Genomic DNA, 17086 nt, shown 5'->3' with positions numbered 1-17086 from the left:
TGCAGAGTGGCCAGTACAGCCCCACTACTCTTTGGAAATTAATTCTATGAATCTTCTCTTTGCAACAGTCAGAGACCACTGAAGACCACCACAGCCAATCAAAATGCAGAGTTCTGGAGCCCTGTTCTAGTGGGTATATCTTCCGCACACTCCTGCACCTGAGGCTCAGGGAAGAGCACAGAAGAGGTGGGAAATATTCAAAGAGGCAGGGGATCAGGGAGTTTCCTCTGAGATTGTCTCTCCTAGGAATGTCAGAAGCTAAACCCATAAAGTCTCACTAGCACGACTGCCCAAACATGAGCTGAATAAGGGTGATATTAATGGACAGGCAAAACTGGACAGGGAAAAGCCCATGAGGCCTCAACCCTACACAAAGAACAATAGGCAACTGAGAAAAGCTAGGAGCAGGAGAGGTTGTCTATCCCTAGGGACTACCAGTTGGTTGTCCAGTGCCAAATGGTCAGTCCTGAAAACATATCTATAAGTGACATTATATGGTTTCAACTGTTTATTCAACTGTTTATGTTTAGGAATATATATATATATATATATATATATATATATATATATATATATATATATATATATATGCAGTAACAATTAGTGAAAAGAGTAAATTTAGTTAATTAGTAAATTTAATTAGTAAACAATTAGTGAATTTTCAGGAGAGTGGGAGGGATGTATGGGAAGGTTTGGAGGGAAGAAAGGGAAGAGAAAAATGTTGTAATGATATAATCTCAAAATTAAAAAAATTATATTAAAAAAAGAAAATGGATCCTATAGACTCCAGGATGAATACCAGGGTCATATTGAACTTGTCGACAAGTTGATTCCACCTCTACCCAACCATGTATACTTTGTGTTCCATAGTGTTAAGAAGAGATTTGAAGAGGAAGTCAAGCTGGGCTTGGTGGCACGTAACTTGGGAGTCTAAGGCAGGAGGATTGTTTTGAGTGAGATTCTGTCTCATAAAAATACAGAAACAATGTAAGAGCTGGAGGATGGGGAGGATGCTCTGAAATAGGATCTTCTGGACAAGGCACGGCTGTGGCACACATGAAGTCACAGCACCTGTGGTCACCCACAAAAGACCAGCTCAGCTAAAAATCCTGCATCTATGGGAGAGGGTTCCTGAGGCCCTTCCCCCAGGTAGAGGATATTGGTAGTTGATGGCCGTTGTGAGAGGGAGAGTCACTGTCCTTTGGGAGCTGTCTGCTTATAGGTTGTCCATGCCCCAAATGGATGATCCCACACATGCGTGCATGTTGGCAGTACTAACTGGGCTCAGTGGGTCATACTTTACAAAAAATTAACAGAAGAATAAAAAAAATCCAGGAATGGTGGCACATCCTTAAAACCCAGGTGCTAGGTAGGTGGAGGATCAAGAGGATCCTCTGTATAGAGTGAGTTCAAGGCCAGCCTGAGATATGTAAGACATCATCTCACACAAAAACAAAACGGAAATCAGATTTCTCTCTCAATTCACTATAGAACATTAACATCATATATTCATATTCTAAAATTGTAGGAATAATGATGTCAGGGCTTTACTCATGCTATATATAACTGTCAGCATTAGGATACATCCCCAGCCAATGCCATTTCTTATGTCACTCTTACCTGGAAAGTCATTAGCATATTTCTGGTGGTTAGAATAATCATGAATTACTTTCATATGTATCCTACTTAAGCACATGCGCGCACGCACGCGCACACACAGCCCCCCAATGTCTGTAGGCAGTGACTTACACCAGGGTCTGTAGTTTACACTCGGGATAGCTTAAGCTTTCACACAGGACTTTCACTCCATTATCTCCAAGAACGTTCTTGGCCAGATTGAGGTGTGTCAGAGCCTGGCTGACCATCAAAATGGAAGAGATGTCCTTGCAACAGGCTTCAGTGAGGCGACAGTTCTCCAACCTGCATAGGAATCACACACAGGATTGGCTCTCCTAACAACCAGTCTGGGAAGGGAGAGGCTCACAGAGCCCCACCATTTACCTCCTAACTGCTGTCCATGGATAGACTTTAGGAGAAGGAGAATTACTATCCTGACTTGTGTCTCCTCCGCTGAGCCCACCAGGCTTCAACACCTAGCTTCAAACTCACAGACTCACAGATGGCCCTGTTTAATCTTGGTGGTCACAAAACAAAATAAATAGGTATAAATGAGAGAGATTGGTCAGGAGGATAGACTGGGAGGTGGGCATGAGAGTGTCAGTATGCATGGTACACGTGTATTTTCAAAACTGTAAAAAAAATCCCACCTAAACAAAACCCTCCAAATCAAACCAAACAAAAAATCATACAAGCTATTAAAATGGAAGAGGACATTTTCAGCTGACTCCAGAAGGTAAAATCCTCAGGTTCTTGTTGATTCCATCACACAGTCGTGATCATATGAGGGATTTAGAATGAAGAACACAATCATAAGACCTTCATAAGACCAGCCAGCCAAAATCCGAGCCTGGATGAGGGAGGGGCTCATGTTTCCACCCCACAGCTGAGGAGCTATTAGCAGTTGATGGATGCTGGGGGGAGGATGAATCAAATTTTCTTCAGGGATGTGGTTCCTGAGAGGTGACCCATGCTCTAGTAGATTGTACAACTCCAGTGTACAGTAAATAAACTCAGTGGGTTTAAGCAAAGAGCACGTGAAGTTAGGAGGGAATGGTGACAGGATGGAGGGAATTCAGAGGAGAGAAAAATAGGTAATGAAATTTATCAAATGACATATATATATATATATATATATATATATATATATATAAAAATTCTCAATAAAAGAAGAATGAGAAGAGCAAGATGCTTGATGCAAAGTCAAAAACCCAGAAGCAGTTATCTGCATAGGTGGACTCAAATGGACTGCCTGGTAAGTGTGGTGTCAACCATGTCTCTCCTCTCTACAGCTCAGATTCCAAAGAGATGCTCCACAGGAAGAGAGGAGATACTTACGACACCCTCTGCAGTGTGCTGTTCGGTTGCTTCCAAGTCTTACACATCAGCCTGGCACCCTTGTCCAAGAGTTCATTGTCTGTGAGGTCCAGACATGTTATGGATTGTCTGACTTTGATGGCCTGGAAGAAGTCATCCCAATCCTGAATACCAGTAGGATAAGAACACAGACTGCGGGAGAAATGAGAATGAGTATGTTCTGAATGGTCCAGAGAATGATGTACAATAGCTGCTCTTCCAGTTGAGCAAGTTCAGTAGGTGTATAGTGAGTCAAAGTAAAAGAATAAGTTGCAAGACATCAAATCAGGCTTGTGAAAAGCTAAGAGAAACTGACTGAGGCTAGTTAGGGTGGTCAGATTGTTTCTGATCAAGCCTGCTCTCCTTGGTTGATCTTCCCATGGATAAACTTGAGTTTTCTTTCCCATTGTGGGAATGAATGTTTTACTTCCTAGTTGTTCAAGGGCACAATGTGTATACTCTTGGGCTGTTTTGTGGTCTCCTTCTCTCGGTTGAGTACGAGAATATGGTCTAGTTGCCTAGGTTCACCAAGTTTCATTCTTTCTTACACAATTTTTTTTTACCTAGCATGCCTTTAATACAGCCCTCATGAAACAGAGGCAGGCAGATCTCCATGGGTTCCAGGCCAGTCTAGTCTACATAGTGAGTTCTAGGCCAGACAGAACTACATGGTGAAATTCTGTCTCAAAATTTTATTCTTTTAATGTTTCATACACACTTATGTCACTATGTGACCTCAAACTTACAGCCCTCTTAACTCTGTCTCCTAAGTCTCATGCGACAGATTTTTATTATCTCCATTTTTTATGTTGAAAATAAGTTATATCTTTACTTTGAATGTTTAAAGTTGATAACTGAGATATCTGTCACACAGGTAAAAAGTACTAAAGATAACAAAGAGTCTCTCTGAGCCTACACCATAACTATGTAACTAAATTAAATCAAGGTATTGGCATGTTATGTAGATTGATATTTACTTCCAAAAATTACATACATTGAACTTACATAGAATTTCCTTTCATTTTAGGTATTAGCTTATTCACTTACAACCAAAAAATAAATAAAAATAAAAATTGAGTCTCAAATATTCAAGTCATAGCTTTCCCTCCCAGATAATCCACTCAGGAAAAGAAAAAAAGGGTCATTTGCCAAGGATGGTATTGACAGAAGTTATAATTTGTCTCATGACTTGTTTTACCTCATCTCCAAGTCCTTATGGGATTCATGTTAAGAAGATTTATTCAAGTGGGTGAATATCACATACCAGGGAAGGTAGGGGCAAAGTTTGTGGTCTTACATTGTGTTCCTGCTGCTGGTTCAAGTGGTTATGTTTCGGATCCATGGATCACAGGATGGGGGTGGTGGTATCACCAGCAGAGAACATCTTAATCAAGGGTGATGCCTGAGGTGGGCTTAGCTAATGCTCTGAAGAAGTCTTTCTTTGTTTGCAAGATAGGGGTCTTCAAGCTTTTGTTCTGAATCATGACCCAAGAATGTAACTACAACCATAAGCAAATGATCTGATAGGGTTGTTACTCAGACTCTATAGAGGTTTCTTGGTCACAGGGTTGTCATATATATTTTTACACACACACACACACACACACACACACACTTTGTCCATCTTCTGGTCCATGTGTCCTAAGTGGTGGTATTTTTTTTTTGAAGAAAAGCAATCTTTCCTGCCAATTTAGATTTGCTATATAGGAAGACCTGAGATAGTTTTATGTGACCAGACATTTAGGGATGAAGAGACATTTAGGGATGAATAGATATACCTGAGAAACTTAATGTTGCATGCTGGATGTTTCATAACTTCACACAGCGAGGGAAGAATGGTGCTCAGGTTGTCACCTTTCAGGGTCAGATGTGAGAGGGTTTCATAACCATTAAAAATGAGGCACAATTTCTTGTACGCATTGGCTGGGGAAATGTTTTTGAGGCTGAGGAAAAGAATACAGAGAGGAGATAATGAGTGCTGGGGAGATGGCTCAGTAAGAGGCACTTGCCACCAAATCTGTCAATCTCGGTTTGATCCCTGGGACCAACGTGATCAAAGGAAAGAACCAATTCTGGCACGTTGTACCCTGGCCTCCATTTGCGCAGATATAGGCATCACTTGCCTCTCAGCACCATCATAAATAAATGTAACAAAAACTTCTAAAAAGACAAGATTTTGACTTTCTATACCTCTACAATACATAAACAGATACAAAGGGATGCAGTACATTTACATTTTAGCTTCCCCCTACGTTAAACTACCCCATTCTTCAAGGAATTGTTGACAAAAATTGTATTTAAGCCATACAAAATTGTTTTGTTATATGTACACTTTGTGAGATAATTGACCCAACCAAGCCAATTAACAAATCTATCATCTCATACAGCTACCATTTTTCACTTCATAGCTACAATCCTATACCTCAGAAATGATATAGAAACATGCAGATTTTGGGCAAGATGCTCTTTTTTTGTGCAACCATATTGTATTCCCTCCACAAGATAGATTTTAAAAAGATTTATTTTTAATTCTGTGACGATGTGTGTATGTGTCTGTCTGTGCCTGTGGATGTATGTGGGTATATGCATGTCTGAGTTCAGCTGCCTTCAGAGTCCAGAAGAGGGCATCAGATCCCCTGGGGACAGAGTTATAAAAACAGATGGAACTCAAGGTCATGTTGTGTGAAACAAGCCATTTTCTGTTTTGTGTGGGAGAACATGGGAGATCTCTGCTCTCCTGCCAGGTGTGGCGGCATGGGTCTGTAATCCCAGGACACAGGAGGCAGGGGGATTGTCAGAAGTTTGAAGCCAACTTGATCTACAGAGGAGTTGTGGGAAAGCCAAGGCTACATAGTGAGACTCTGTCTCTAAACCGCCCCCTCCCGCTCACCCCAACTCTTCTCAGCAAAAGTGGGCTATATATTGCTGCTATAGTGACATTACAGCATATGCTACTTTCCAGATCTTACTCACCTCAACTAAAGCTTTGTTTGCATTGACCAACAGTTCTCTTTAGAAACTATCTGAAGTCCTGGTTTCTTTAGTCATTTCCAACATCTACTAAGGGAGAGTTCAGTCACAAGCTCTCTTCCACTCAAAAGCCATCTTTTTTTTTGGATGGGGGTGGGGAATGAAACATCCATTTTTTGAAGTGTTACCAGTGAATACCTTTATACAAATGCCTTGTCCTGTGGAAGACTGTGAGGTGCTCTATTGTATTTAGAGTCAGAGTTCTTCTCCAGTGCCATCTTAGTGGATGAGAGTTCTTATTCTTTTTTATTATTATTATTATTATTTTATTTTACAATACTATTCAGTTCTACATAACAGCCACAGATTCCCTTGTTCTCTCCCTTCCTGCCCCCCTCCCCTCCCCCCCAGCCCACCCCCATTCCCACCTCGAGGAGAGTTCTTATTCTTATACACCAAGAAAGAATAGGTTTCAGAGAGATGGCTCAGTGGTTAAGAGCACTTGATACTCTGCAGAGTGCCCAACAGGCTGGCTCACACTGTTTGTTACTCTAGTTCCAGGGGATCCAATGTCCTTTTCTGATCTCCAATTGGCACCAGGAATGTACATGGTGTGTATACATACATGCAGAGAAAAACTCATACATGTCAAATTAAAGAAATTTCCCTGAAACCCTTGTGACTCATACCTTTCTAGATTTAAACCTTCTAGGCACACAATCAACAGCTGAACATTAAGGAAGACAGAAAAGTTTTCCATACTCTGTGCTCATGCATTCATGCTATATATTTACCTTTCCCCTGTCGATATTTTAACCAGATACCTTTCATTCCAATCTCACTCATTTGCATATATGTTTTTTTTGGGTCATGGATGCACACATCTTGCCCAGTTGACTTTCCATGCTCATGCCTTAAGCACACTGCTCTCTATCTCTCTACATCTGTGGCTTCCAGCCTGTCACAATGCTGCATCCCCTGGGGTACTAGGTGACACCTGAAGACACTGAGATATCTCATAACTGAAGGAAGGAACTGCTGTTGATATCTGGCATGTGGAGGTCAGGGACACTGCTCACCATTTTACAGTGAACAGGCCAACCTTCCTCCCCCCAATAAAGAAACACATACCTCAAGTGCCCACTGAGGTTGGGGGACTCTGTTCTACTTAGAGACCAATGGCTGCCGAAGCAGGACTCAAACTGCCTAGGGATTTTGATTATTTTTCTTATGGTGTATGTGGACATTAAATGTGTATCCTGTATTATACTGAAGTTACTGTAGGATTCTTTTCTAGGTAAAATTAAGGTTAGGGACGCCTAAATACCCTGTATCTTAGGTACCTGGTTAGAGTCCAGGATACAAGTTTGAGGATTTCTTCTATAATGTGAGAGCTTTGGTCATATGCTAGGGGGGATCTCTCTGGAGATCTGATCTTACTTACAGCACTTTCTGGAGATGGCAGGGAGCAGAGGACAGTTTGTCACACAGAATCTCCAGTGAGGATCTGCTGAAGAAGCTCTTGCCAATATTCAGAAAGACCAGTTTCTCATTTGAATTAAACAAGTCACAAAAGTCTGTCCAGAAAGCTAGCAGGTGTTGGTTGTCTTGAGACCTACAAAGACAAAGAGGCTTGTTTTCATTTCTTCGTGTATTCATGTGTGCTCACATGCCCCTTGAGATCCTCAGGCACCTTCTACCTTTTGCTTGAGGCAGAATCTTTCATGGGTTTGGCACTTTACCAAGCAGACCAGGCCAGCCGAACATAAGATTCCAGGGATCCACCTGTCATCGCTGAGATTGCAGGCATGCATTACCTATTACCTAGTGCTTTGGTGTGGGCTCTGAGATCTAAACTTAGATCTTTCCACTTGCCTTAAGTGATTTAAGGATTGAGCTCTAAGGACTGAGCCATCTTCATGGTTTCTACAGAAGTTTTTGCAATTTGTCTTTCACATCAGCATCCAAAGGGATGGTTGTTATGGCATTTCCCCTATACTTTGTTTGACTCCGCTCACCTGCCTGCTAATTTCTGGTCCCCTTTGCTCCCCAATAGTTTCCTTATGTTTCCATGCAACATATATTCTACTGCATGCATTTCTTCCTGTAAGATACCTTTCCATCTCATGACGCCTGGTCTACTTTGCTTCTCTGCTGCTGTGGTTAAACACCATGACCAAAAGCAATTTGTGGAGTAAAGGGTTTATTTGGTTTTTGTCTTCCCCATCATAGTCCATGAACGATGGTGGGAACTCAAGGCAAGAACAGGCCATGCAGGGACACTGCTCACTGTCTTGCTCAATCTGCTTTCTTATACTACTACCCAGGACCCCTAGCTCAGGAATGAAACCACCCACAGTGGGCTGGGACCTCCCACATCATTACCAACCAGAATAAAATGTCCCACAGACTTGTTTACAAGCCAGTCTGATGGAGACAATCCCTTAATTTATGTTCTCTTCTCCTAGGTGACTGCAGTTTGGATTCACTTGAAAAAATTTAATCAGTATAGTCTTTTGTACTTTTATAACCTAATCCTCCACATGTGTATATATACACACATATACAAAAATTAAAATCTAGAATCAGTTTATTAGAGAGAACACAGTATTTGTCTGAAATCTGGCTTCTTGGCTTAATTTCCAATTCCATCCATTTTCTTGCAACTGTTATGATTTAATTTTTCTTTACAGAACAATGCGCTATAATCATTTGCAGTAACTCAGGCAACTAGGAGACACCAAAAGTGAAGTAAGCTGAACCAGAAGGACAAATATCAAGTGTTTTATTATATATAGCAATTTAAAAAAGACAACATGAATATTGAAATAGTGCTTGAGGCTGAGAAAGGTATGAGGTGACGGCAGGGTAAGGCAGAATGCATGGATTTGAAGATTTATGATTCGTGTGTGAGTGTTTTGCCTACATGTATGTCTACGCACCATGTACATGGCTAGCCCATGGAGATCAAAATAGGACACCAGATTCCCTGGAACTGGAGTTATAGACAATTGTAAGCATCTTGAAGACCACGAAAGTGCTGGGGGATTGAACTCAGCTCCTCTGGAAGACCACTTAAGTGCTCTTAACTGTGAAACCATCTCTCCACTGACCTCAGTATACTTTTAATTTCCATACCCAGGATGACTAATGATGTTACATACTCAGGAAAACTAGGAAAGGACCCATGAGTGGAGGAAACAAAAAGGGAGAGGAAAACAGAGCACATGTAATATGAGGACAGGCAAGATGATTCACTGAGAAAAGCAGCTTCCTGCCGAACCTGATGAATTCAATTTCTAGGATACACACGATTCAAGGAGATAATTGGTTTCCTCTGAGAACAAGCTATCTAGCCTCTGCACACACATATATAGTAAGTCTAATAAAACACATGAGATATAAAAGTGGTAGTAGGATACCCACGAGTGAAAGGGTTTAAACATAGATGGTGGGCAGGGAGATGAGGGGGTACTGGCAGGAAAATCAAGTAAAATTATGACTGTGCCACAAGGAAAGTAATAAAACAATTGCTCACTGAAAGGCAGGAGACCATAGGTCTTAAGATGTTTAAGTTTCAGGCTGGCATCTTTAATCATACCAGTAGGATTTTATTATTAAGTAGGAAGGCAGGCAAGCATGTATAACATGTTTACCTTGAGCTATAGAGAATGAGAGATTTCAACATTTTACTACAAAACATTGGATGAGCTGGAGGGTGCAAGCACCATTAAGAAGCCAGAAAGGAAAATAGGGTTCTTACCTTTGATACTGAGCTGTGGACTCCAAAACAGCATCATTTTCTGGGAAGATCCCCTTTGCCACTTGTAGGGATACTGTCTGCAGATTTTGAGAATTCTTGAGGCAAAATGAAGCACTTATGAGGTCCGTGCTGGTTTTCAAATCTAAGGAGATTTCCTCAAAGAGGGCCATGACTTCCTTCACAAGCTCCTTATCTTGAGATTCATAGAGACAAGACAAAATCTGTTGTCGATCTATCAGTAATGGGAAGGGTTTATTTTCCCCCGACTTATACTCCAGGAGTTTCTTCTTGACCCTAATTGATATTTGGAAGTCAAAAAAGGTCCCCAACTTTTGAAGTCGAGTCTCATTCAAGAGTCCAAATACAAATAGTAGCACTCCTGACAGGTTGGGGTTCTTTAATCTTGTTTCCCTAGAAACCAATTTCTGCATACTGTATTTAGAGACACGTTTATCTTCTTTCTCAAGTTCTTGAACAAATATGATGGCAGCCATGAGCTGCTGGATACTGAGGTGGTAGAAGCTGTAGCAGTTGTTCTTCTTCCGATCAACGACATTCCTGCAATCAAGAAAATGCATTATATTCAGGTTCACGTCTAATCTCAACAAGTCTTCTTCACAGATCACAGGCAGCTGTTCCAACAGAGTATCAGCAGCCACGATACACATTTTCCTGAACGTGCTCGGGACTTGCGTTTTCAAACAGCTTTGGTAGGTTTCTGGTGAGAGGACACTGAAGAGGTAGTTCAGGAACATAGAGGTATGGGTCTGGCACCTCAGAGCAAGGTCTTCCCTCTTCCTCATCCCTTGGTCCAGACAGACGCAGAATATTGAACATGCAGAAGGAAGTGAGGCCATGTGGAAGAGAGCCGCATTGCTTCTCAGTGCATTTAAAGCTCTTAGTGCCATTACATCATCGCTCTCCACCATGTCTTCAGCGCCCTGCTCGGCGGTCGTTGCAACAGAGGCAGTGGCCTGCTGGGCGGTGTCATCACCAGGCTCCCAAATGCCATGTGCCCTGTTAATATACTTCAAATTTTTAAAGAAGTTTTGAAAGTATTCCTGCCTCTCCCGTTCCGAGAAGCCCTGAATGTCTACAAGGAAGGGCTGATCTATCATAAGGTGGATTTGCCGTAACGCCTGTGTTCGCGTGGTCACCAGCAGTGTGGCATGGGGGGCCATCTTCCTCTGCAGCAAACTGCTCAGCAGGACAACCGCAGGCTTCTCTGTGTTCCAGTCCCCACAGATGTCATGCATCAGCACTTCGGCTGGGAATTTCAGCTCATCAAAACCATCCACCACAAACAAGAAGTTTTCTCCCATGGCTAGGGACTTCATCACATACTTTCTCCACGAGGGTTTTTCCATGGTGAGGAGCTGTGCAAAAGTGCAAGGTCTCATTTCATTAATCTCCCCGCAGTTGATGTAGAAGGCACATGGGAACATCTGGGCCTGCTTGCTCTCTGACCATTGCAGCATTAGCCTATTGACCACTGTGGTTTTGCCAGAATGTGGAGGGCCATGCAACACTATTGCATGAGCAAATGGCATTCCTGCCTTCGGATTACATAGTGTCATGAGGGTCCTGTAGCTCTCAGTCTCTATGTAGAGGCGTTCATTGAATGAAGGCCAGAACCTGTATTTCCATTCATTCAGGTAGTGATCCAACCAGCTCTTTTTATGCTTGTGTTCTTCCCAGCCAATGATGGAGAGAGGAGACAGACAGAACATAGTTGGTTATTGTGAAAAAAATTACCTTGTATAAAGTAGAAAAGGAACATGGGAAACACACCTCTCAAAGACCAACTTCAATCCAAGTCCATTTCAGCAAAATGTGATTCAGAAATCGCTTTTGCAAATGGACTTTCAAAAAGGGTCCAATTTGAAATAATTAAAAAAAACTTTAATTATGTGTGGTCATGGACACATGAGTGTGGTGCACATAGAAGCCAGGAGAAGGCATTGGATCCTCTGGAGCAGCAGTTACAGGTGGCTGAGAGTGGGCTGATGTGGGTGCTGGGACCCAAACTCAGGTCTTCTGCAAGAACAGTATGCATTTCTTACTGTTGAACTGTCTGTCCAGTTCCTATTTATATTTTAGTCTGATGAAATAAAAAAATGGAAATTGCTTTGATGGGAAAGTGACCTCTTTGTTGAGAATGATTCGATTCTCTTTGCCATTTAAAATTCTCGTACAGGGGTTGGGGAGATGGGTTGGGGAGATGGTTCGGTTGGTAGTTTCCCAGCATGAGGACCTGAGTTCAGTCTCTAGCACTTATGCAAAACCAAGCCTATTGGTGTGTGCCTGTCACCTTAGTGCTATGAAGGTTGGGCTTGATGAGCAGTCAGCCTAGCCAATCAGAGTTCTGGATCCAGTGGGAGACCTTATCTCAAAGGATAAGGTAGAGAAGGCTAGAGGAAGAAGCCTAACGACAATTTCTGGCTTCCACATGTATACAATGGGTGAGCTCATGTGTGCACACCCATGCACATACCACACCTCAAACATTCATACATGGATGTGTTCACATAAGTACACTGAATATTCCTCTATGCTCGTATCATCCTCTTCTTAGTCCTCTTTGTGGCTTGGGACATTTTCTTTTCTATTTTTAATCACAACTAACTTTTCTTCTTCCAAGATCATCTTAGTTTTTCAGGCTTGTGATGTCTCCCCCCATATTTCTAGAACTGCAAATTCTGCTCAAGTTGTAAGCTTGGAAGTATAATGGGTAGTTTATAGGGAGTAAAGAGAGTACACAGCTCTCTCACCAAGTCAGATGCCTCTGCTCTGGAGAGTTGTCATAAGACACATTTGCTATATTCAAACTCAGTGCAACCTGAGTGTGGTGTTGCATGGTCATAATTTCATCACTTAGGACGCTGGATAAGGTGAACCTCAGCTGATAGCAATTCTAAGGTAACTTGGGCTATACAGATAGTGTTAAAATGCTATAAGAAAACCTCAATGCATAGGATTAAATGGAAATTCCAGTGTTAGAGGTGTGTTTTTCATAAGTTATTGGCCAGTGAGGCTCTAGAGCCTTCCAAATCAGCACAAGTTTATTGCCACTACTCTTGGCTGCTAACCAGAACTAGACATAAGACCCATATACTTTTGTGGCAAGACAAATCACACTGACACTCATCTGGAAACTCACTCTCTGCTTGGAGCTTTCATAGTGTTGGAGAGTATAATGATGTAAGTGTTAGTGGTTTTACCCAGCTGTGGATCCTGCCTGTCATAACAATGCTCTGCCAGGGCAGTGTCAGTGTGCAAATAATGGCATGCAAACCAAATGCTTTCTGATTGGAATTTTAAAATGTTCTAAAATTTTAAATTATGTGTATATGTATGTATCTGAATCTAGTTATTTCCAGATGCCCACATAGGCCAGAGGCATCAGATCCCATGGAGCTGGAGAGATGGTTGTGAGCCAGTAAGATATAGGTGCTGAGAACTGAACTCAGGACCTCTGGTAGAGCAGCAAGTGCTCTTAACAACTAAGCCACTTCTCTATTCCTGCTTTCTGATTGATTTGATACTGTCTCCACCGGAAGAAATTAAAATCTGGTATTATGTTGTAAACCTGGTCAAAGGTCTGTAGCTTGGGAGGACATAGACCTTCATGAGGAAGTTACTGCTGTTATTTGGCTAAATAGACACAATGTGCTTATCAATTGTTTTCTAAACATCTAATCTTGATGCCCAGTTTAGCAATGCCAGTTTGGGTCAGGGAAAACTTTTACAGTTGAGTAGTTGTTACTAAAGCAACATGGAACTGGTCCAAGTGCTGATTGTAAGCATATATTGAATAATCTTCACTAAATGGGACACCTTTTTCCTCTCCTTCGGGGAACAGGGAATAATGAAGAGGAGGAGGCAAAAGAACATAGAAATCAAAGGACAGGTAGTGTCTTCTAAGGTATGACATAACTACTGTATTTAAGTGTAAGAGCTAGTTAGTAATAAGCCTGAGCTAATGGCCATATGGTTCATAAATAATATAAGCCTCAGTGTGTTACTTGGGTCCAAGCAGCTGCAGGACCGGTGGGAGAGAGATATTTGTCCTGACCACAGGCCAGGCAGGACACAAGAAAACTTCCAACTACACCTGCATGTAACAAAACTCCAATTTTTGCCCTAATTTTTCTCATTATCAGGGACCCAGGCAATAAAAAAACCAAGATGGTTATAGAGGAACTTTTTCTTCTGTACAATTCATAAAAGTATTATGCAAAAGGGTGAAAATCAGAAACATTGGACCACGATATGAGATCTGAAATTCTGAGGAGTGCTCATCCTGAAACAGGACATTCATGTCATCACACTCTACCCAAGGATGAGGGACAATTGCAGAGGAAGGACTGGAAGGCCTGGTGGATAACTGACAAGAAAAGTGTTTGTTTGGGGGGCATGATAGAGAAGCTGCATGTGTGAACTCACTGCAGTTTAAACGGCATGTAGGAGTCTTGTGTAATCTCAAGCCAGACAAAATCCCAGCATGGAGGTGTGGCGAGCGAGTTGGAGTCAGCACAAAGTCCCACCCCTAGTTGAGGAACTGTTGGCAATTGAGAGGTCCCAGGGGGAGGATGGGAGAGTCAGTCTTCTTTAAGGATGTGAACTCTGGTAGGTAGACTATGCTTCAGGGCAGGCTCCATACCTTTGAGTAACTGGTTCAACTCCATGGGTTAAAAAAGAGAATATGAAATTGGGAAGGTGGGGGTAGATCTTGGAACAGTTTGGGGAAAGAGGGTGAATATGATCAAAATACATTATATGAAATTCCCAAAGGATTAATGAAATTATTATTAAAATGTTAAAAAAATAAGACCCTACAAAACTCTGAAGCTGTTGGAGGAGAAGAGGGCAACATCTCAAGATATGGATTCAGATAGTCACTTTCTGGAAGGTGGGTTCAGTTAATTACCCAGTGGTCAGGAAGTAAAGCCAGGACTGACAAAAGGGGCTGCATAAAGTTCAAAAGTTTCTGCAATCAAGGAAACAATCAGATGACCAGTCTACAGAATAGTAGAAGAATCCTTGTTAGCTACACATATAACAAGTAATAATGTTAACAATATACAAATAGAATTCTCTTCAGTGCCACATCTAACCTCTTCACTTAGCCAGACCTCCCATCTCCTTTTCCAGGTTGAGCCTCCATGACCTCTCCATCCATATGCCTTCTCCTTAACCCACAAAATCTAGCCTGGGTCCCACATTTAATGACCCAGCCCAGTCTTGTACCCCCTGCCTAAACTGCAACCAACCTCTAAGGCTCCCTTTAGGATTCCACCAAGACTTGCTCTACCTGCGACCACCCACATGTCTCTTCTATGCCTCATAAAATCTTTACATCCAACCACACATCCCACCTCCTTTGTCAGGATCCAGCCCAATGGGTTTCTCTGACCTCACCTTATCTATACCTTATCCCTAACTCACCATATCTTGCCTGGGTCCAACATCCAGTGCCCTGACTTGTGCCAAAATCCTCCTTACCTATACCCAACCCACAGGCGGCTTCTCCTGCCATATCTAACATCTCTACCCAGCCAGATCTATGCTCACACTCCAGGCTTTAACCAGGAGGCACATCTTGGACATTCTCCCTGTCCTCTCTGTACACCTGACTTCATTCTACTCAAGCAACTTCCAAACTCTAGGTCCAAGATGCCCACTCATTCTCTCCTGCCCTCATCATGAAAATGCCAATGATATGAAAGATCAAACCAGTATCTCCTTCACTATCTCCTAATACCTACTACTCTTGTTGAAATGTTTGCCAGCAAGAGTTACCTAAATGAAGAATATAAAAGAACAATCGTGAATTTCAAAGAATTAAAAAACTTTGTAGAAGACACAAAGAAACTGCTCAATGAAATTAAGGAGAGATAACTTGATAACAAATGCCTGAGTCATTGCCCCCACCCCACAGTGCAAAAGGAATACAAACATAAGGTTGATGGAAATAATTCAGGCAATTTAAGAGGACCCAAGTTGAGATGAAGATGGAATTGAAAAACCCAAAAAATCCCAACTAGGAAATTCAAAGGAAATGCTTACAAGTAGAATGAAATCAACCAAAAGACAGAATATTAGGACTCAAAGATAAAATAGAGTCCTAGACCAAATAAGCAAGGGATATGACAAGTTAAAAACACAGAATTAAGGTTAATGATTAAGAAAACAACAGAGTCCCAGAAGCTAGGCTAGCACAGGGTCTTTTAATCTTAATGTTAGGAGAAGTGTTCACAGGTTTTGGTGTGCATCATAGCTGAAACAAAGCTTTAAATAATGACTTAAGGTTAAGATGTTTTTGTTAATGGCTTTGAGATAGAAAATCTTGGGAAACAATTTAAAGTTTAGAAAGGCACACTTTTAATATTTGAGTGAGGAATTCATTGAAGTCAGGGAACAAAAACCATGGCAGCCTGGCTATTGCTATTGCTGACTGATGTACTTTTCTTGCTAGGATGAGTTGGTGATCAAAGGTGATGATTAGTTCCTTGTACCTATTTCTGCTCTCAGCTTCCTGCTATAAAAAACTGTTAATAAATGGGTATGCCCCCTGAAGATCTAAAGTAGAGCTGTTTTTCATATATAAAACTTTAGATTTGTCATTATTTTAAGACTTTTTTTAAAGATTACCTTTTGAGATAAGTAATAAAGTAAACAATCCTTTCTTTGTAACCACAAACACAGCCTGCTAGTCAAAGAACTGAGAAAAATATATTGCTTGCTTACACTTTGTTAATTGATAACAAATTGCTTGGCTGTGAATGTATGTGGGTCGTGGGAATAATTTGTTTCTCACCTGTAATATGTAAAATGTTTAACCATGCAAGCAATATGAAAAAATGCTGCTTTTTACTGTATTCATTATAATCATTCACTTAAAAAATAGAATGTAACCACATTGTAATTTTTATATCACTTGAAAGATTTTGCTGGAGTATAGAAGACATAAGAGAAAAAAAGATATCAGGAAGTCGTTAAAAGAACTCATCAAGAAAATGGAAGAAGAGAAAACATCAGGGTAGAAGTAGAGAACAGAAAAATAGAGTAGAACAAGCAACAGAAAGAGTAAAAGGAAGAACTAAGCTTTGACCCTCAAGAAAGTCCTTGTGTGTCTGCTTGCCTGTTCAGTAGTAGATGACTCTGCATCTTCTCTTCAGTTTTTCTGACCTGCCAAAGGCTTGCCATTCATCAGCACCATAGGTGAGATTCTGACCTGTTGCACTGGTAGGTAGGTGTGTGTGTGTGTGTAGGTGTGTGTGTGTGTGTGTGTGTGTGTGTGTGTGTGTGTGTGTGTATACACATGCGCTTGTGTGTTTTCCTTTTTTGCTGGCCCCAGAGAATTAAGTTTTACTCCCT

The 17086-nt window shown here is 41.4% G+C and overlaps 1 protein-coding gene across 1 annotated transcript in view; it reads right to left on the bottom strand.

Annotated features, from left to right (window-relative positions):
* Positions 1 to 17086, bottom strand: part of LOC143271881 (NACHT, LRR and PYD domains-containing protein 2-like) — a 54849-nt gene that overhangs the window by 8285 nt on the left and 29478 nt on the right. The window contains exons 4-9 of the mRNA XM_076564435.1: positions 10742 to 11396; positions 9707 to 10654; positions 7388 to 7558; positions 4752 to 4916; positions 2956 to 3126; positions 1750 to 1920 (exon numbers count right to left, since the gene is read on the bottom strand). Coding sequence (XP_076420550.1) covers positions 1750 to 1920; positions 2956 to 3126; positions 4752 to 4916; positions 7388 to 7558; positions 9707 to 10654; positions 10742 to 11396 — 2281 coding nt within the window. The remainder of the gene's footprint in view (positions 1 to 1749; positions 1921 to 2955; positions 3127 to 4751; positions 4917 to 7387; positions 7559 to 9706; positions 10655 to 10741; positions 11397 to 17086) is intronic.

The sequence above is a fragment of the Peromyscus maniculatus genome, chromosome 1 (genome assembly GCF_049852395.1).
Source record: "Peromyscus maniculatus bairdii isolate BWxNUB_F1_BW_parent chromosome 1, HU_Pman_BW_mat_3.1, whole genome shotgun sequence".
NCBI classification, from domain to species: domain Eukaryota; kingdom Metazoa; phylum Chordata; class Mammalia; order Rodentia; family Cricetidae; genus Peromyscus; species Peromyscus maniculatus.
Note: the sequence above shows the minus strand (reverse complement) of the source record. Positions and strands in the feature narration are given on the sequence as shown.